This window comes from Monodelphis domestica, chromosome 4 (assembly GCF_027887165.1).
Source record: "Monodelphis domestica isolate mMonDom1 chromosome 4, mMonDom1.pri, whole genome shotgun sequence".
NCBI lineage: Eukaryota > Metazoa > Chordata > Mammalia > Didelphimorphia > Didelphidae > Monodelphis > Monodelphis domestica.
The window spans coordinates 350,458,102-350,479,760 of NC_077230.1; the positions used below are offsets into that span (position 1 = coordinate 350,458,102).

Here is a 21,659-nt window from a genome sequence, read left to right on the forward strand (position 1 = left end):
TTGGTAGAGGGGGAAGGAACTTATAGAGGAGGAGAAATTTGATCTAAGCTTTATAAGTAACTAGGTATCCAAGAGGCAGAGAGAAGAGGTAGTGCATTCCAGGCATAATGGATAGCTTGTGAAGAGAAGCAAGATGGAAGATGGAATGCCAAGTGAAATGAATACCAATAAGACCAGTTTGTCTGGATCATAGAGTATGTACAAGGGAGAAATGTCTATCCGCCTGGAAAGATAAATTGGGATCAAGTTTGAGAAAAGTTTAAAGTGCCAAAGAGAGGAGTTTTTGTTTGATTTTAATAGAAAGCCATTAGATCTTCTTGAGCTGGGAAATTATGGGGAAAAATGGGAAATGGAAACCCATTCTTTAGGGAAATCACTTTGCCAACTTGTGGAGAACAGATCAGAGAAGGGGAAAAAATGAAAAAGGCATAAAAATTAGGAAGCTACTAAAATAGTTCAGAAGAGGAGTGATTAAGGCCTCATTCATGAGGATGGTGAATGTGCAAGTAGAGAGAAGGGGATAGATCACAAAATAATAATGACAATAATAGTAAAAACTTAAATTTATGTTGTATTTTAGGATTGTATACTGCTTTTCTTACAACAGTCCTGTATGGTAGATAATTCAATTGATTTATCTCAGTTTTTGTATTTGGGAAAGTCCAGACTCAGAGAGGATAAGGGAATAATTGTCCACGATCCTTAGCTAGTAGGTGTCTGATGGAGTAGAATCTGGCTCTCCCAAATGCAAATCCATTGCTCTATCTATCATCTCAAATCAACACCTAATTAAGGGAGAAGAGCAGATTGTCAAAGAGGGAAGGATCCTCAGAAACAACCTGGTCTAATTCATACTTGAACAGAAATCCCTTCTACACTCTCTCTGCCAGGTCGTCATGCAAATAGTGATGGGGAAATCAGTACTTCCTGAGGCAGCCCATTTGACTTGATAATAGCTCTGATTCTTAGAAAGGGGCTGAGATGTCTTTCTACCGGTCTTTCCCCTCTTTTCCCCTCTCATTACTTCTAATTCTGCCCTGTGGGGCCAAGCAGACCAATTCCATCATTCCCATGGAAATCTCTTGTGCTTGGAGACACCTATCCCAAGGTTCCTGTCTTTTCTTCTCTAGCCTAAGAGCTCTACCTTCTTTCATGGAGTCTTGTAAGGCAGGATCTCGAGGCCTTTCACTGTTCTGGTTTTCTTCCTTTGAACTCTCCCCAAACTTTGGAGCCTTTCCTCAAATGTGATTCCCAGAATTGACCATAATATTCCAGCTACGTTCTCACTAAGGCAGAAGATGGTGGCTCATTCTAGACACTATACTTTTAACTCAGCCCAAGGTGGAATTAGTGGAGGGGATAGACTATTAATCTAATGTCTTGATATTTTGAACTCTTATCTTGTTCTTTGCATTTCCCTCCTCCTTTTACTCCTGGAAGCTATTGCTGTTTTTCTGTTTTCTTTGGTAAACTAGCTTAGAACCAAACTCTTTTTTTTAACCCTTACTTTCTGATTTAAAATCATTGCTAAAATTCGAAGCTAAGTCTTAGTTCAAAGGCAAAGAACTGTAAAGACTAGGCAATTGGGGTTAAGTGACTTACCCCGGGTCACACAGCTAGGGAGTGTCTGAGGCAAGATTTAAATCTAGGTCATTCTGACTCCAATTTTGACTTTCTATTCACTGATACACCTATCTGCCCCTAAAGCCACACTTAAGAAAACCATATTGGTTTACATTCCAGCTTTGCCTCTTGCCTGTGTGACTTTGGGAAAGTTGCTAGGGATGGAGTATATGATGCTCTTCTGATCAGAGTTCCCTCCAATTCTAACCTCAGACCCTATGACCCTGATCACTTTTTTGTTGCTGTCTGAGCCCTTTGTTTCTATATCCAGCCCTAATTTCTTTCCTGATCTCCAGTCTCACATTACCAATTACTACTTGGACATCTACAATTGGATTTCCCATGGGCATCTCAGACTCAACATCTCCAAAATAGAACTCATTATCTTTCTTTCCTGAACCTGTCCTATACCCAAATTTATTATTATTGTCTTCATTTTTTACCTTCCTTTGGGTTCTGGGTATCCTAGACGATGGCGACAGTTGGTTTTTATTATTTTTTGTCACATAACTTCTGTTTTGGAGAGGTTGGGAAGGTCTTGGGGATCAGGAAAAAATGTGTCATCCTTTATCTTGTTGATCGTGTGACATGGAAGTTCCTTTTTACTCTTTCCTCTGAACTATGCTCTTCCATTTCTGTCAAGGGCACCAGATCTTGTCAGATCTTGTCCTTTTTTGCCTTCCCAATGCTTGTCAGTACACCTTTCTTTCTCTCTACTCACACAATTATCAACCTGATGTGGATTCTCATCATTCCAACCTTGGCCTATTGCAAGAGCCTTTTAATTGTTTCCCTGCTCCATATCTTTCTATTCTAATCCATCCTGCTCTCAGTTGCCACATCTATCTTACTAAAGCTCAGGTCTGGCCAAGTCTCCCCACTATTTAATTCCAGTGGTATAGTGGATAGAGTGCTTATCCTGGCACTAGGAAAAACTGAGTTCAAATCCAGTCAGTAGTTATGTAACCCTGGGCAAGTCAATTACTCTGCCTCAATTTCCCCATCCATGAAATGAGTTGGAGAAGGAAGTAGCAAACTACTCCACTATCTTTACCAGGAAAACCAAAAATTGGGTCAGGAAGAGTAGAACATGACTGACAACAACTTAATAACAACTTTTAGAATCAACTGTAATAGTCTCTATTTGACATTTAAAACTCTTCATGATCTGCTCCATTCCTGCCTTCCAGGCTTCTTACACCTCACTCTTCTCCACGTTCTCCATGATCTAGTGACACTGGTCTACTTGTGGTTGGAAATACACTACACTCTATCTTTGAACTCTGCCTTTTTATTGGTCGTCTCCCATGTCTGGGATGCTCTCTCCTCTGCTTCCTGCTTTCCATGTCCTCCTTTAAGGTGCAGGTCCAATCCCACCTTCTGTAGTATGCCTCCCCTCCCCTGCCTCCTCCTGCCTGGCATCAGAGATGACCTTCCTTTTGTGGAGTATGTATCTTGCTTGTACAGCTATTTGCTTGACATCTCCCTGTTAGGCTATGAGCTCTTTGAAGCCAAAGACCTAGTTTTTGCTGTTCTTTCTATCCACAGAGTTCAGCATAGTGCCTGGGACATTGCTAGGGATTAAGAAGTACTTGATGACTGATTAACCTTCCCTCCCTCTACTAAAAGTAATATTTTATGTTTCCATGTTTGGTGGAGAGGAACTAATTTTTCAGGCTTCTTCCCTCTTCTTCAAAAATAGTTAGTGATAGTTCAAGGACCAACATAAGCAAATATGTGACTATTTAATCAGGATAATTGTATAATACTTCACCTAGATTCCAGAAACAAAATTGTAGAGGACCAGAGAGCTAAAGCTGGCTAACAGTAAGTATGGGAAGTCCCAGACGGAGACCTGGAAGACTATCTTATCACACCCCTTAATTTTATAAATAAGGGAACTGAGGCCCAGAAAAATTAAGTGTCATCAAGGACCTTACACATTGGTAAGTGTATGGAACATGGCATGTCAATGCCTTAATTACAGGAAGGAATCTTCTTTTGTGTCTGAATTTGTAGCCAAGACCCTCGTCAGCCCATTTTCAATCTGACCATATAGGTTTCCAATTCTGTCACAGAGACACTCAGTCATACATACATAAACCCACTCACAATCCAGTTGTGTCTCAAGCAGATACACACATACACAGGTGAACACAGTGACCGAAGCACAAGCAGAGACGTATATATTTTCACACACACGTATATACTTATTCATAGACACACACAGAGTGGTACATATGGAGAAACACACAGAGAGAAAGAGCCAATCCAGAAGCCTGTGTAGACACAGATGCCCACATGGGCACAGCCACAGATGAACCTTTGAGGTCTCCTGGGAAGTAATCGGGGTATGATGAGTTGGACCTTAGTGTGAGTCCTATAGCAAACCTCAGGCTCTCACAGCTCTCCCCATTCACCTACAGCAAGAGGCGGCTGATCTTTGTGTCCCCTATCAGGCATGAGAATGAGCCATTAAACCTAAGAGCCCCCCAAGTCTTAGAGAGGAAGAGGATGGGTTCTCCCTAAACCCCAGCCTGAAGGCAGGCTGAGAGAGGAGGGATAGCTGCCCAGGGAGGCTGGGTGATGGCACTGGCAGAAAATTTGGGACTTTCGTAGCTGGGAACATATCAGTGATATAATCGGAGGGGGGCATATTTGCAAGGAAAGTCCATTCAGAGAGGCTTTGGTGGCATAGGATTCAGTTTATCTCATCAGAATATGGAGCTGGAAGAGTCCTCAGGGTTCATTTGGTGCAACTCCCTTATTCAGTAGATGAGGAAACTGAGGCCCAGGGAAGAATGGGATTTAAACTCATGTTCTCTGACTCAAGAGCTTGTGTTCTTTCCTCTAAGCCATGCTGTTTCTTGTACTAGATTAATTTCAAAGCAACAAACACTTGTCAAACATCTATTGTGTACAAGATTTTTTTTTAATTGAGAGTTGGAGATGCAAAGATGGAAAACCATTCCTCCTGCTGGCACCCACCCCCTCCCCTAGCTCCAGACACCACCAGTCATAGTTCTGTTACTCACCAGGACACTCAGGAGCTGAGAACTTGAACTGTGCTCCCCATGTGAAGGTTAAATCTTCCTGAGCTTCCCTGAGGACTCCCCCAGGGCTCAATTGTGGCTCTGACTCAGCCAGTCAGCTGCATTCTCTTGGGGAGTGTCCCAGAGTAAGACCTCTGCATCTGGACCAGGTCCTGTTTATACTCTGGGTTAGCATCCTTTGGGGGAAGAGATCACGTCTTATATCGTAGAATCTTTGGAGGTTTAGAGATAGAAGGCTCCTTAGAGACCAACTAGAACAACTCTTTCCTATTTGTTGTTGTTCAGTTGTTCTAGTCATTTCTGACTCTTTGTGATCCCATTTTGAGTTTTTTTTTTTTTTTTTGCAAAGACATTGGAGTGGGTTTGACATTTCCTTCTCCAGTTCATTTTGCAGATGAGGAAACTGAGGCAAACAGGGTTAAGTGACTTGCCCAGGGTCACAAAGGTAGTGAATATTTCTCATTTTACATATGATGAAACTGAGGACCAGAGAAGGGGAGGGACTTGCCCAATGTTGCATATTTCATAAATAAAAAGGTTAGGGTCAGAACCCATTGTCTCTGACTCCAAACCCAGGTGCCTTTCACCACTCTGTACTACTTTGCTCTCTGGATTCAGGGTGTGCAACAAGAGTCTTTTTAAATGCTAAAGAGGAGGTTGTTAAAAGGCACTTGGCAATTAAGTGGAAAGAGAGTCATGCTTGGAGTCAAGAGGTCCTAGGTTCAAATCTGGTCTCAGAAACTTTTTAACTGTGTGACTCTGGGCTAGTCACTTAACACCAATTTTATGGCCCATACCACACTTCTGCTTTGGAATCAATACTTAGTATCAATTATAGGCAGGTAGGGACTAAAAAAAATGAGAGAAAAGAATGAACCAAATTCTCTTTATGGTTTTAGCTCTCAGAACCTTTAAAATTTTATAAGATCTGTTATGCCAGTTCACTAACTACTGTCCTGGCAACACTGCATTTTGGTACTTGATTCTAGCATTGATTCAATCATTTACTTACTGTATTCTCCGTAAACCCCAGATCAACTCATTACATTTCCTAGAGATGAACTCATGAGAAGAAAGTGCTATATACAGAAATATCCCAAATAGGATTGTGGGTAATTAAAAATGCCTTTAAAAGACCTTTCTTGGTGAAATGGAATGGTGCTGTAATTTGCAAATCTAATTCTTAAACCAAATTCTCCAGGCCTAGATTGGTTCCCACAATTCATCTCTAATTTAACTCCCAAGGGCCCTCAAATAAAATGATGATTCTTTCACTATGAGTTTATGTTATGTCTCCACTGGACCCTCACTACAATAAGACAATCTTACTTTTTTTTATAACTACTCTATTACTCTTAAAAAAACAATCAGGGGTTCTCTTTGATCCAGTTATACCATTACTACTTCTGTATCCCAAAGAGATAAAAAAAAAGGAAAGGACCTGTTTGTTCAAAAACATTTATAGCTGCTCTTTTTATGGGGGTAAAGAATTGGAAACTAAAGGGACCTCCCTCAATTGGAGAATGGCTGAACAAATTGTGGTATACAATGGTAATGGAATACTCTTGTGCTATAAAAATGATAAACAGGATGATTTTAGAAAGAATTGCAAAGACCTACGTGAACTGATGCAGAATGAAATAAGCAGAACCAGGAGAACATTGTACACAGTAAAAGCAACATTGTGGAATGATCAAATGTGATAGATTTAGCTACTAACAACAATACAATGATCCAGAATAATTCTGAGGGAGTTATGAAAAAAATACTATCTACTTCTAGAGAAAGAATGGAGTAGGAATGCAGAAGAAAGCATATGATTTATCACTTGTTCATTTGGGTATATGTTTTGGGGTTTTGGTTTAATGAGATTATTTGCTTATAAGAGGGGGACAGAGTCAAGATGGCTTCTTAGAATCAGCAAAAGTCCAGACCTCTGGGAAAATCCTTCCACACTAATCAAAAACGAAGTGCTTTGAGGGGACAGAAAACCAAATCTAACAACAGGACAGAGACAGGGGACCCTCTTGCTCAATTCAACTTAAAAGGTATGCAGTGAAGGCTGAGTTCTTGGGTTTAAGGAAAAGGAAGAAGGAAAGTCTCAGGACCCCTCGTCCACCTGCTGTACTGAGTCTCCAGGGGTTGATGGAATCCCCACTTGGTGGGGATGTTGTAGAGAGTGCCAGTTCAAGAAAATCTGGGACTAAATGATGTCTGAGACACCTTCTAGCTCTGAGCTTTTGTGAATGTGATTTTAGAGGAAGAGTTGAAAACTCAAGTATAGTCTTGATATTTTCTGACTGGACTTCAACTTTAATCCCTGTCATTCAACCCTGATTTTCTGCCAGACCTAAGCAGAAAACTCTCCGTGAGTCTCTTCTCTACCTTAAACCCTCCCCATGGATGGCAGTTGCCATCAGATTGGAAGGTCCATTTTAGGGGATATGGGGTAGTGGTTCAGAACAACTTTGCTAACCATTGCCTGATCTCTTTGGTTCTTGCCCCATAGATGACAGGGTTGACAAGGCAGGGGATCAGCAAATAGAAGGCACTGATTAAGTTGTGTACATCCTGAGATGCAGTTCGAGCCACACGATACACAATTGAAGAAGACAAAGTAGAGCCATACACAGTGAAGATGACAAGCAGATGAGATCCACATGTGTGAAGAGCCTTTGAGCGAGCACCCCCTGAGGAGATCCTGAAGGCAGCATGGATGATGCGGGTGTAGGAGGCTCCCAGAAGAAGCAGGTCCAGGATCCTATTGGAGACACGAAGGGCAAGTCCTACAGTCTTATTCAGTGAGATGTCTCCACAGGACAGCTTCATCAAGGCCATGTGCTCACAGGTGAAGTGATGGATCACATTGGAGCGGCAGAAGTGGACTCTTGAGGCTAGAACTATCAGAGGGGCCACAATACCTACACTCCGGGTGGCTGCTACCCCCACCAGCCCCATCAGCACCTGGCCTGTCATGATTTCTGTATAGCGCAATGGGTAACAGATGGCAACGTAACGGTCCAGAGCCATGAGCAGAAGGATGTTGCAATCAAAAAGAAGTAAAAAGTAGATGAAGAACATCTGGACAAGGCAACAAGTCAAGGAGATGCGATTAAAGAGGGTGGAGAAACTGAAGAGCATGGCAGGAACCACAGTAGTGGCAGTGCAGATGTTAACAGCCAGGAGTAGACTAATGAGTATATACATGGGTTGGTGCAGGCTCCTCTGGGTGGTCACAATATAGATGATTAGGCCATTGGATGAGAGGATCACCATGTAGAGGCAGGAAAATGGCAGGATCAGAAGGGACCGTGATTCCCTGAGTCCTGGGAAGCCCAATAAGAAGAAGGTGGTATAAGAGATGTTGAAGGTCATATTCCATCCTGACATTCTTGCTAGGACTGACCAGAAAGCTCTGGGGTGAGGGAAGAGATGAAGTCCCCACGCTTCTTTATCTGATATTCCTGGAGGTGAATGCAAGAAACAAACACTATTGGACAAAATGTAATAAGATATATCTTGATAAAATGACTTTTGTCTATCCATCGACAAATCTGTCTGAATGGACATTGATCAACCAATCAATCAATCACCAGGTGCCAGGCACTGGCCTCAGTGCTAAGCATATAAAGACAAAAATGAAACTGTCCCTGTCCTCAAGGAGCTTACAGTCTCTTGGGGAAGATAACATGTACACATAAAAATAAGTGGAAAATAATATACAAAGGAAATAAAAGATAATTTTTGGAGGGAGTCTCTAGTAGAGGAGGAGAAATTTGATCTAAGCTTTATAAGTAACTAGGTATCCAAGAGGCAGAGAGAAGAGGTAGTGCATCCCAGGCATAATGGATAGCTTGTGAAGAGAAGCAAGATGGAAGATGGAATGCCAAGTGAGAGGAATACCAATAATGCCGGTTTGTCTGGATCATAGAGTATGCACAGGGGAGAAATGTCTATCAGCCTGGAAAGATAAACTGGGATCAAGTTTGAGAAGGGCTTAAAGTGCTAAAGAGAGGAGTTTTTGTTTGATTTTAGTGGAGGATCATTAGATCTTCTTGAGCTGGGAAATGATATGGTCAGAACCATTCTTTAGGGAAATCTCTTTGCCAACTTGTGGAGAATGGATCAGAGAAGGGGAGAAAATTGAAGCATGAAGACAAATTAGAAAGCTATTGCAAAAGTTCAGAAGAATGGGGGGGCAGCTAGTAGCTTAAATGATTGAGAGCCAGACCTAGAGATGGGAGGTTCTAGGTTAAAATCTCACTTAAGATACTTCCTTTTCTGTGATACTGGGCAAGTCACTTAACCCCCATTGCCTAGCCCTTAACTGCTCTTCTGCTTGGAGCCAATACACAGAATTGATTCCAAGATAGAAGATAAAGCTTTAAAAAAAGGAGGAAGCTGTATTGTTTTAAATTTCAACTTTGCCTCTTGCCTGTGTGGCTTTGAGCAAGTTACTTCACCTCTGTGGGTCTCTGTGCTTCATCTATAAAATAAATGATGGAACAGATATACCTTTCTAATTTAGACCTTCAGTCCTATGATTTTGTTCCTTTTTTGGTTGGTGTCTGAACACCATTTGTTCCTATCTCCAGCCCTAATCTCTTTCCTGGGCTGCAGTCTCACATCTTCAGCTACCTCTTGGGCATCTACAATTAGATGTTCAAAACTAAATTTATAATCTTTCACCCCTAAATTTCTCCTTTCTTAAGATTTGCTTTGACTTTCTTTATTTTTACCTTCCTTTGGGTTCTTGGTGTCCTAGATTGGAGTCAGCTGAAGTTATTTTATCTTTTTTTTTTTAAACAACCCTTATGTTTTGTTTTCAAATCAACACTAAATTATTGGTTCCAAGACAGAAGAGCAATAAGGGCTAGGCAATTGGGACTAAGTGACTTATCCAGAGTGATACAGCTAAGAAGTGTCCACCAAAAATGGAGCCAGGAAGAGTTGGGTATGACTGAACAACAACTCCTAGGATCAACTATAATATTCTGTATTTGGCACTGAAAATTCTTCACTATTTGCCCCATTTCTGCCTTCCAGGCCTCTTACACCTCACTCTCCTCCACGTTCTCCATGATCTAGTGACACTGGTCTACTTGTGGTTGGGAATACACTACACTCTGTCTTTGAACTCTGCCTTTTTATTGGTCGTCTCCCATGTCTGGGATGCTCTTTCCTCTGCTTCCTGCTTTCCATGCCCTCCATTAAGATGCAGGTTCAATCCCACCTTCTGTAGGATGCCTTCCCTGCTCTGTCTCCTTGCCTCCCCTCCCCTGCCTCCTCCTGCCTGGCATCAGAGATGACCTTCCTTTTGTGGAGTATGTATCTTGCTTGTACAGCTATTTCCATGACATCTCCCTGTTAGGCTGTGAGCTCTTTGAAAGCAAAGATCATGTTTTTGCTGTTCTTGTATCCACAGAGCTTAGCATAGTGCCTGGGACATTGTCAGGGATTAATAAATGTGTGTTGATTGACTAATCTTCCCTCCCTCCTTACATTTCTCTACCAGAGGGGATCGTATCTTTTTATGTTTCCATGTTTGGTTGAGGGGATCCAACTTTTCTGGCTTTTCCCCTCTTTTCTAAGGTGTTAGTGATAGTTCAGGGATCAATTCAACCAAATTATTACAATTTAACTAGGAAAATCATATAATACCTCCTTTGGATTTAAGAAAGAAAACTATGGAGTACCAGAGAGCTGATGTTGGCTAAGTAAATATGTGAGATCCTGGATGGAGACATGGAAGAAATCTTATCACACCCCTTAATTTTATAGATAAGGAAACTGTTGTCCAGAGTTAGCGTCACTGAGGACCCTTCAGGTCAGTAAGTGTATAGAACAGAGACTTTCAATGCTTTAATTCATAGGAAGGAATTTTTTTTTCTGTGTCTGTGAATTTGTAGGCAAGACCCTCGTCAGCCCATTTTCCATCTGACCATATAGGTTTCCAATTCTGTCACAGAGACATTCAGTCATACACACATAAACCCACTCACAATCCAGTTGTGTCTCAAGCAGATACACACATACGCAGGTGAACACAGTGACCGAAGCACAAGCAGAGACGTATATATTTTCACACACACGTATATACTTATTCATAGACACACACAGAGAGAAAGAGACCAATCCAGAAGCCTGTGTAGACACAGATGCTCACATGGGCACAGCCACAGATCAACCCTTGAGGTCTCCCGGGAAGTAATCAGGGTATGATGAGTTGGACCTTAGTGTGAGTCCTATAGCAAACCTCAGGCTCTCACAGCTCTCCCCATTCACCTACAGCAAGAGGCGGCTGATCTTTGTGTCCCCTATCAGGCATGAGAATGAGTCATTAAAACTAAGAGCCCCCCAAGTCTTAGAGAGGAAGAGGATGGGTTCTCCCTAAACCCCAGCCTGAAGGCAGGCTGAGAGAGGAGGGATAGCTGGTAGAGAATTTGGGACTTTCGTAGCTGGGAACATATCAGTGATATAATCGGAGGGGGGCATATTTGCAAGGAAAGTCCATTCAGAGAGGCTTTGGTGGCATAGGATTCAGTTTATCTCATCAGAATATGGAGCTGGAAGAGTCCTCAGGGTTCATTTGGTGCAACTCCCTTATTCAGTAGATGAGGAAACTGAGGCCCAGGGAAGAATGGGATTTAAACTCATGTTCTCTGACTCAAGAGCTTGTGTTCTTTCCTCTAAATCATGCTTTTTTTTTGTACTAGATTAATTTCAAAGCAACAAACACTTGTCAAACATCTATTGTGTACAAGATTTTTTTTTTTAAATTGAGAGTTGGAGATGCAAAGATGGAAAACCATTCCTCCTGCTGGCACCCACCCCCTCCCCTAGCTCCAGACACCACCAGTCATAGGTCTGTTACTCACCAGGACACACAGGAGCTGAGAACTTGAACTGTGCTCCCCCTGTGAAGGTTAAATCTTCCTGAGCTTCCCTGAGGACTCCCCCAGGGCTCAATTGTGGCTCTGACTCAGCCAGTCAGCTGCATTCTCTTGGGGAGTGTCCCAGAGTAAGACCTCTGCATCTGGACCAGGTCCTGTTTATACTCTGGGTTAGCATCCTTGGGGGGAAGAGATCACGTCTTATATCGTAGAATCTTTGGAGGTTTAGAGATAGAAGGCTCCTTAGAGACCAACTAGAACACCTCTTTCCTATTTGTTGTTGTTCAGTTGTTCCAGTCATTTCTGACTCTTTGTGACCCCATTTTGAGTTTTTTAAATAATATTTTATTTGATCATTTCCAAGCATTATTCATTAGAGAAAAAGATCATTTTCTTTTCCTCCCCCCACACCCCATATCCAACGCGTGATTCCACTGGGTATCACATGTGTTCTTGATTCAAACCCATTGCCATGTTGTTAGTATTTGCATTAGAGTGTTTGTTTAGAGTCTCTCCTCTGTCATATCCCCTCAACCACTGTAGTCAGGCAGTTGCTTTTCCTCCGTGTTTCCACTCCCACAGTTTGTCCTCTGCTTGTGGATAGTGTTTTTCTCCTAGATCCCTGCAGATTGTTCAGGGACATTACACCGCCACTAATGGAGAAGTCCATTACATTCGATTATACCACAGTGTATCAGTCTCTGTGTACAATGTTCTCCTGGTTCTGTTCCTCTTGCTCTGCATCACTTCCTGGAGGTTGTTCCAGTCTCCATCGAATTCCTCCACTTTATTGTTCCTTTTTGCACAATAGTATTCCATCACCAACATATACCACAATTTATTCAGCCATTCCCCAATTGATGGGCATCCCCTCGTTTTCCAATTTTTGGCCACCACAAAGAGCTCAGCTATGAATATTCTTGTACAAATCTTTTTCCTTATTATCTCTTTTTCTTTTTTTTTTTTTTTGCAAAGATACTGGAGCAGTTTGCCATTTCCTTGTCCAGCTCATTTTGCAGATGAGGAAACTGAGGCAAACAGGGTTAAGTGACTTGCCCAGGGTCACAAAGGTAGTGAATATTTCTCATTTTACATATGATGAAACTGAGGACCAGAGAAGGGGAGGGACTTGCCCAATGTTGCATATTTCATAAATAACAAGGTTAGGGTCAGAACCCAGTGTCTCTGACTCCAAACCCAGGTGCCTTTCACCACTCTATACTACTTTGCTCTCTGGATTCAGGGTGTGCAACAAGAGTCTTTTTAAATGCTAAAGAGGAGGTTGTTAAAAGGCACTTGGCAATTAAGTGGAAAGAGAGTCATGCTTGGAGTCAAGAGGTCCTAGGTTCAAATCTGGTCTCAGAAACTTTTTAACTGTGTGACTCTGGGCTAGTCACTTAACACCAATTTTATGGCCCATACCACACTTCTGCTTTGGAATCAATACTTAGTATCAATTATAGGCAGGTAGGGACTAAAAAAAATGAGAGAAAAGAATGAACCAAATTCTCTTTATGGTTTTAGCTCTCAGAACCTTTAAAATTTTAAAAGATCTGTTATGCCACTTCACTAACTACTGTCCTGGCAACACTGCATTTTGGTACTTGATTCTAGCATTGATTCAATCATTTACTTACTGTATTCTCCGTAAACCCCAGATCAACTCATTACATTTTCTAGAGATGAACTCATGAGAAGAAAGTGCTATATATAGAAATATTCCAAATACGATTGTGGGTAATTAAAAATGCCTTTAAAGGACCTTTCTTGGTGAAATGGAATGGTGCTGTAATTTGCAAATCTAATTCTTAAACCAAATTCTCCAGGCCTAGATTGGTTCCCACAATTCATCTCTAATTTAACTCCCAAGGGCCCTCAAATAAAATGATGATTCTTTCACTATGAGTTTATGTTATGTCTCCACTGGACCCTCACTACAATAAGACAATCTTACTTTTTTTTATAACTACTTTATTACTCTTAAAAAAACAATCAGGGGTACCCTTTGATCCAGTCATACCATTACTACTTCTGTATCCCAAAGAGATAAAAAAAAGGAAAGGACCTGTTTGTTCAAAAACATTTATCGCTGCTCTTTTTATGGGGACAAAGAAATGGAAACTAAAGGGACCTCCCTCAATTGGAGAATGGCTGAACAAATTGTGGTATACAATGGTAATGGAATACTCTTGTGCTATAAAAATGATGAACAGGATGATTTTAGAAAGAACTGCAAAGACCTACGTGAACTGATGCAGAATGAAATAAGCAGAATCAGGAGAACATTGTACACAGTAAAAGCAACATTGTGGAATGATCAAATGTGATAGATTTAGCTACTAACAACAATACAATGATCCAGAATAATTCTGAGGGAGTTATGAAAAAAATACTATCTACTTCCAGAGAAAGAATGGAGTAGGAATGCAGAAGAAAGCATATGATTTATCACTTGTTCATTTGGGTATATGTTTTGGGGTTTTGGTTTAATGAGATTATTTGCTTATAAGAGGGGGACAGAGTCAAGATGGCTTCTTAGAATCAGCAAAAGTCCAGACCTCTGGGAAAATCCTTCCACACTAATCAAAAACGAAGTGCTTTGAGGGGACAGAAAACCAAATCTAACAACAGGACAGAGACAGGGAACCCTCTTGCTCAATTCAAATTAAAAGGTACGCAGGGAAGGCTGAGTTCTTGGGTTTAAGGAAAAGGAAGAAGGAAAGTCTCAGGACCCCTTCCCTGCCTACTGTACTGAGTCTTCAAGGGTTGATGGAATCTCTGGGTAAGGGCTTTAGGCTGGAGGGAATGCCTTACTGACACAGCTGTGCCAGACTGAGGGCTCTAATAACAGCCAGAAGGGAATCATCTGGAGGAGAGGCACAGAGGGGTGGGCAGCCTAGTTGCAGCCATTACTCTCTATCTTGAGCCTCCATTTCTTGAGGTTCTCTGTGCACATCCAGCTCTGCAGATCAGCTCTGCCCCAGCTTAATCTAGTCTATTAATAGGGTAGATAAGAAGCCTTCAGATGGCAGGGAATTTCAATCTCCGACACCTCTCTCCCACCAACTGCACTGAGAACCACCTTAAGAATCATGCTGCTTCAGGTCCCAGGGTAAAGGCTGCAACCCCAACAGAATACCAGGGTAGGAAGCACAGTTCCCTTCATCCTCCACCCCTTTACCTACACCTTCAGCTTCTGCAGTCAGCTGGGGGAAGATCTGACTTCAGGACTTATTAATATTCCATCAGCCTAATCTAGTCAATTAGCAGAGCAGAGAAGAAGACCCTTCAGGACAGAATATACCAAACCCACAGATCTAGCAAATAATCAGAGAAGCAAGATTACAGTCAATGACAGGGGGTAAAGAAGGAAAAAATATGAGTTAACAACAGAAAAAGAAAAAATAAATTACAATAGATAGCTTCTATTCAGGTAACGAACAAAGAGCAAATGGAACAGAGGAGGACCAAGAAACACCAAGAAAAAATGGAGAAACTCCAGTGAATTGGACTCAGGCTTTGGAAGAACTCAAAACACAATTCAAAAAACAATTAAGAGAGGCTGAAGACAATTAAGAAAAGAACTTACAAAGCAAAATAAGTCATCTGGAAATAGAGGCATATGAACTAAAACAAAAAATAGTGTCTTGAAAGCCAGAATTGACCAGCTTGAAAACAGGCAAAGAAAGTAAAAGATGACCTACAAAGAGAAACATGTCATAAGTAGAAGGATGACCAAAAAGCCAGGGATGAAATTTAGTCTTTAAAAATTGGAATCCAACAATATAATAGGTATTGGTTCCAAGGCAGAAGAGCAGTAAGGGCTAGGCAATGGGGGATAAGTAATTTGCCCAGGGTCACACAGCTAGGAAGTGTCTGAGGCCAAATTTGAACTCAGGACTTCCCATCTCTGGGCCTGGCTCTCAATCCACTGAGCTACCCAGCTGCCCCCTCAATGGAATATCTTAACCAGGTATTGCTGAATCTCCGTGGTTCTGGCTCTATAGATATCAGGATTGACAAGACAGGGAAGTAGTAGATAGAGGGCACTGAGTAGGATGTGCACTTTCTGGGAGGCAATGGGAGCTACACAATAGACAATGGAAGAGGAAAGTGAGGCCATGAAGAGTAGGAGAGGAGTAGGCCATGAAGATTAAGTGCCAGATGGGAGCTACATGTGTTTAGGGCTTAGAGTGGGCCCCACCAGAATACATCCAGAAGGCAGCTTGGATGATGTGTTTGTAGGAAGTGCCCAAGAGCAAGATGTCCAGGACCTGAGTACTTATGAGGATGGTGATCCCCACTGTCTTATTGAGTGAGGTGTGCCCACAGGACAGCTTCATCAGGGCCATATTATAGTGGAAAATCCTCAGGTCTCCCTTTTAGGGACCCCCTTAGGTCTTAAGGACTGGCTTTATGAGGCTGACACCCAGAAGCTTGCTACAGATAGAGTGACCAATAGCCCCTCCTTCCCCTGTACCTGCTGGAACTCCAGAACAAAGTAAATGGTTCTACTTCATAGGACACTGTTACTTCCCATGCTGTGACCCCACAAATCCATGATGGATTGGTGTTCTGGTCTTAGCCTAAAGCCGCCTCCCCCTCACCTCCCCTTGAACAATTTTGGAACAGGATGAAGCCTCTTGAAACAATACTGGGTAGGGCTGCTCCTCCTTTTCCATCCAATCATGTAATCCCTCATACCTGTTCCTGTATGTATCTCCAATCATGTAACCCCCCATATCTGTATTTTCCCCAAAATAAACCTATAAAATAGCCAGAACTCCACAACTCAGGGCCCAGAACTTTGAGGAAATGTCCTTTCTGGGACTGCATGTAATAGTCCTCCTTCCTTCCTTACTCTGGAGTGGCAATTGCGGTTTTCCTGCTTGGCTAAACAGGAAATTCTGTAATGATATACTCACAGGTGAAGGTATAGATGATGTTGAAGCAGCAGAAATGCACTCTTAAGGCCAGCACCACTGCCACAACCACAATTCCTATACTCTATGCTGCTGCTAAGGCCAACAACCCTGCCAACTGACCCCCTGTCACAACTGCCAGATAACACAGTGGGTAGCAGAGAGCAATATAGTGGTCTAGTGCCATGGCCAGGAGAATGCCACAGTCAAAGATGATGAAGAAATAGAACATTTGGACGAGGCAGCAAGAAGGAGAAATATGGTAATAGTGGGTAGAGAAACTAAAGAGCATGTTGGGCATGACAGCAGTAGCAGAATGAATGTTGACTGCCAGGAACAGGGCAATGAGTGCATACATGGGTGAGTGCAGGCTTCTCTGGGTCACTGCAGTGTAGATGACCAGGGCATTGGCCGAGAGGATCACCAAGTATATGCAGGAGAATGGAAGGATCAGGAGGGATCAGGTCTCCTGCAGCCCTGGGAAACCTACCAAGAAGAAGTCAATGTAGGAGATATTGTGGGTCTCATTCCACCCTGTTATCCTTAATGAGATCAGTTTAGGGCTACCTAGGAGACAGAACCTCTAGGTCCAGTTATATTTGGACCCTGAATTGGTCTTACTGGGCTAGATGGATTTTCTTGTCCTTCATAGTCTTTGATGCTCCTGAAAGGAGAATATAAGAAAAAGAAACATTATAAGATCTCATTTAATGAGATATTCCTGGGAAATGCTAGCTTGTTTCCAACTCTACTCTTCAGAAATATCTCACAAATGGGGATGATCAATAAGAAAAAGAAATGTGGGAATATTTATCCATATTCATTAGGGACTTTCCTATCAAATCTTAGTTTTGTCTTTGTCCTTTATAATTTTTGGAATACATGTTTTCAATATTTTTGTTTTTATATTTCTTAAAATTTCCCCCATGTTCTCCTTCATCTTTCCCTCCTTTCCATAGAGCAATCACCTATAACAAAGAATATTTTTAAAGAAAAAAGAGGAAGTAGAGAAAAAATTATCAACATAACATTAATTTTTTTTCTAATTTTACTTCTAGAATTCCTTTCTGTTTCTCTCTTGTTTTCTCTGGTGAGATCCTTTCTTTCTGGCATCATCTACTTATTTATCAATCAATTTAATTTCAAGACAAGAATTTATAAAGTCTATTCTAGTCATGTTTATCAACCAATCATTCTGGTAGCTATTATCTACCAATCTATTTTCCTCAGTGAGTTCAGCGTTCTGAACAGTGTTCTTTTTCTGTTCCCTAAATTTTGCCTTCATACTAGGGAACTTCAACATAAATAATGATGTTTTTTTCAAACACCCTAACTTTTTATTTTTTCATTTTTTTAAAATTGTCAGTGAGATTATTCTTCTATCCTATCTCAGTTATACACAGAGATGGTCATACCTGATAGAGCACTAGACCTCAAGTCAGGAAATCCTAAGTTCAGATCCATCTTCAGAAACTTATGAAGTGTGAGAGGCAGTGGTTAGAAGCAAAACACTTGTAAAGAGGGACAGGATGGAGAGAAAGACAGAGACAGAGACAGACAGAAACAGAGATGGACAGAGAGAAATAGAGAAGGACAAATGAGAAAATATAAGGGAGGGAAATACAGAGTTAGTGATTATAACTGTGAATGTGAATAGGATGAATTCACCTATAAAGTAAGTAGATTAAGTAGAGTGGATTAAAAACCAGAATCCCATAGCATGTTATTTACAAGTTACACATTTGAAGCAGAGAGACACACAGAGTAAAGGTCAGGGTCTAAAGAAGAATCTATTATGCTTCAGCTGAATTAAGAAAAGCAGGGGTAGCAATTATGATTTCAGACAAAGCAAATGCAAAATAGAAATATTAAAAGAGATAAGGAAAAAACTACAACCCACTAAAAGGCAACTTAGACAATGAAGTAATATCAATACTAAATATATATGTAATAGATGGTATAGCCTCCGGGTTTTTAAGGGAGAACTTAAATGAATTATAGGAGGAAACAGTAAAACTATACTAGTAAAGAACCTCAACTTTTCCCTTTCAGAAATAGAAAAAAACAAAAAATAAAGAAGAATTTAAGGTGGTGGATAGAATTTTAGAAAAGTTAGATATGATAGAACTTTGAAGAAGACTGAATAGAAATAGAATAGAATATCTCTTTTTCCCAATGGTTCATGGCACCCATATGAAAACTGTGTATGAAGACATAAAAACTACATAACAAAATGTAGAAAAGCAGAAACATTAAATACACACTTTTTAGATTATGATACTTATATATTTAATTTTAAAGAATGAGTGGGTCAAAGAACAATCATAGAAACAGTAACAATTTCATTAAAGAGAACAATAACAGTGAGACAATAGATCAAATGGATGGGATGCAGCCAAAGCAATACTTATGGGAAAATTTATAACTAAAATTTACATCAATAGAGGAAGATTACATCGATGAATTGTGCGTGCAAGTAACAAAATTAGATAAAAACAAATTTTAAATCCCCAATTAAATACCAAATTGGAGACACTGAAAATCAAAGGAGAGTTTAATAAAATTGAAAGTCAGAAAACTCTTAAACTAATAAATATAATTAGGTGTTGGTTTTATGAAACATATAAATTGTAGGACCCTGGATAAGTTACTTAATATCCATTTACTTTAGTATCTTCATCTGGAAAATGGTGATAATTTTTTTTTTCTCCTGGATCCCTGCAAGTTGTTCAGGGACATTACACCGCCACTAATGGAGAAGTCCATTACGTTCGATTATACCACAGTGTATTAGTCTCTGTGTACAATGTTCTCCTGGTTCTACTCCTCTCGCTCTGCATCACTTCCTGGAGGTTGTTCCAGTCTCCATGGAACTCCTCCACTTTATTATTCCTTTTAGCACAATAGTATTCCATCACCAACATATACCACAGTTTGTTCAGCCATTCCCCAATTGATGGGCATCCCCTCGTTTTCCAGTTTTGGGCCACCACAAAGAGCCCAGCTATGAATATTTTTGTACAAGTCTTTGTGTCCATTATCTCTTTGGGGTACAGACCCAGCAGTGCTATGGCTGGGTCAAAGGGTAGATATTCTTTTGTCGCCCTTTGGGCATAGTTCCAAATTGCCCTCCAGAATGGTTGGATCAGTTCACAGCTCCACCAGCAATGAATTAATGTCCCTACTTTGCCACATCCCCTCCAGCATTCATTACTTTCCTTTGCTGTTATGTTAGCCAATCTGCTAGGTGTGAGGTGATACCTCAGAGTTGTTTTGATTTGCATCTCTCTGATTATAAGAGATTTAGAACACTTCTTCATGTGCTTGTTAATAGTTTTGATTTCTTTATCTGAGAACTGCCTATCCATGGAAAATGGTTATAATTTTATAATAACATTCACCTTCCAGGATTTTGGTGAATGAAATAATATTTGTAGAGTATTTTGCAAAACTTAAAACTTTTTTTTTTAATTTTCTTTTTTTTTTTTTAAATATATTTTATTTGGTCATTTCCAAGCATTATTCGTTAAAGACATAGATCATTTTCTTTTCCTCCCCCCCCCAACCCCCCATAGCCGACGCGTAAGTCCACTGGGCATTAGATGTTTTCTTGATTTGAACCCATTGCTTTGTTGATAGTATTTGCATTAGAGTGTTCATTTAGAGTCTATCCTCTGTCATGTCCCCTCAATCTTTGTATTCAGGCAGTTGCTTTTTCTCGGTGTTTCCACTCCCATAGTTTATCCTTTGCTTATGAATGGTGTTTTTTTCTCCTGGGTCCCTGCAAGTTGTTCAGGGACATTACACCACCACTAATGGAGAAGTCCATTACGTTCGATGATACCACAGTGTGTTTGTCTCTGTGTACAATGTTCTCCTGGTTCTGCTCCTCTCGCTCTGCATCACTTCCTGGAGGTTGTTCCAGTCTCCATGGAACTTCTCCACTTTATTATTCCTTTTAGCACAATAGTACTCCATCACCAACATATACCACAGTTTGTTCAGCCATTCCCCAATTGATGGGCATCCCCTCATTTTCCAGTTTTGGGCCACCACAAAGAGCGCAGCTATGAATATTTTTGTACAAGTCTTTGTGTCCATTATCTCTTTGGGGTACAGACCCAGCAGTGCTATGGCTGGGTCAAAGGGTAGATATTCTTTTGTCGCCCTTTGGGCATAGTTCCAAATTGCCCTCCAGAATGGTTGGATCAGTTCACAGCTCCACCAGCAATGAATTAATGTCCCTACTTTGCCACATCCCCTCCAGCATTCATTACTTTCCTTTGCTGTTATGTTAGCCAATCTGCTAGGTGTGAGGTGATACCTCAGAGTTGTTTTGATTTGCATCTCTCTGATTATAAGAGATTTAGAACACTTCTTCATGTGCTTGTTAATAGTTTTGATTTCTTTATCTGAGAACTGCCTATCCATGGAAAATGGTTATAATTTTATAATAACATTCACCTTCCAGGATTTTGGTGAATGAAATAATATTTGTAGAGTATTTTGCAAAACTTAAAACTTTTTATAAATATATAAATAAATAAAATTTTAAAAATATAAATAAATATAATCATTATTACTATTATTATTACCTTTTAAGACATATTTTGCTTCCATTCATGTACTCTACAATCCAGTGGCACTGGCATCCTTGCTGTTTATTGAATGAAACACTTCATCTCCCAGGTCCATGCATTTTTGCTGGCTGTCTCCCCTGCTTGGAATGCTCTCCTTCATCTTTGCCTTCTGGGGTCTCTGGCTTCCTTTCAGTCTCAGCTAAAATCCTATCTTTTATAATAGGCCTTTCCTGATGTAGAAGTCTTCCCTCTGAGATGATTTCTAATTCATCCTGTAGATGTCTTGTTTGTGCCTGTTTGTTAGCATGTTGTCTCCCTGTTTAGATTTTGAAATCCTTAAGGTCTAGGATTGCTTTTTTGCTTTTCTTTGTAGCTTTAGTTCTTAGAATACTGCCTGACAAATATAGTAAGCTCTTAATAAATACTTGTTGATTGACTGGCTGACTGTACTTAATGTTTGTAAGACATTATGCTGGATAGTAAGCAGGATACAAAGATAAATAAGCCAAGGAGAACTTTTGAGGAACATGCACACAACTGAAAAATGCAATCATATAAGGTCAGTAAGTGAGACATAAAGTCTTCTGA

The 21,659-nt window shown here is 40.6% G+C and overlaps 1 protein-coding gene and 1 pseudogene across 1 annotated transcript; both read right to left on the bottom strand.

The window, feature by feature from the left end:
* Positions 1–6,583: 6,583 nt before the first annotated feature.
* On the bottom strand, positions 6,584–8,066 carry LOC100014095 (olfactory receptor 52K1-like). Its single transcript, XM_001363614.3, has one exon. It carries the CDS (start codon positions 8,064–8,066, stop codon positions 7,134–7,136), a length of 933 nt encoding a protein of 310 aa, XP_001363651.3. The 3' UTR covers positions 6,584–7,133.
* A 7,455-nt stretch (positions 8,067–15,521) lies between these two features.
* Positions 15,522–21,231, bottom strand: LOC100017017 (olfactory receptor 52K1-like; annotated as a pseudogene).
* Positions 21,232–21,659: the final 428 nt, after the last annotated feature.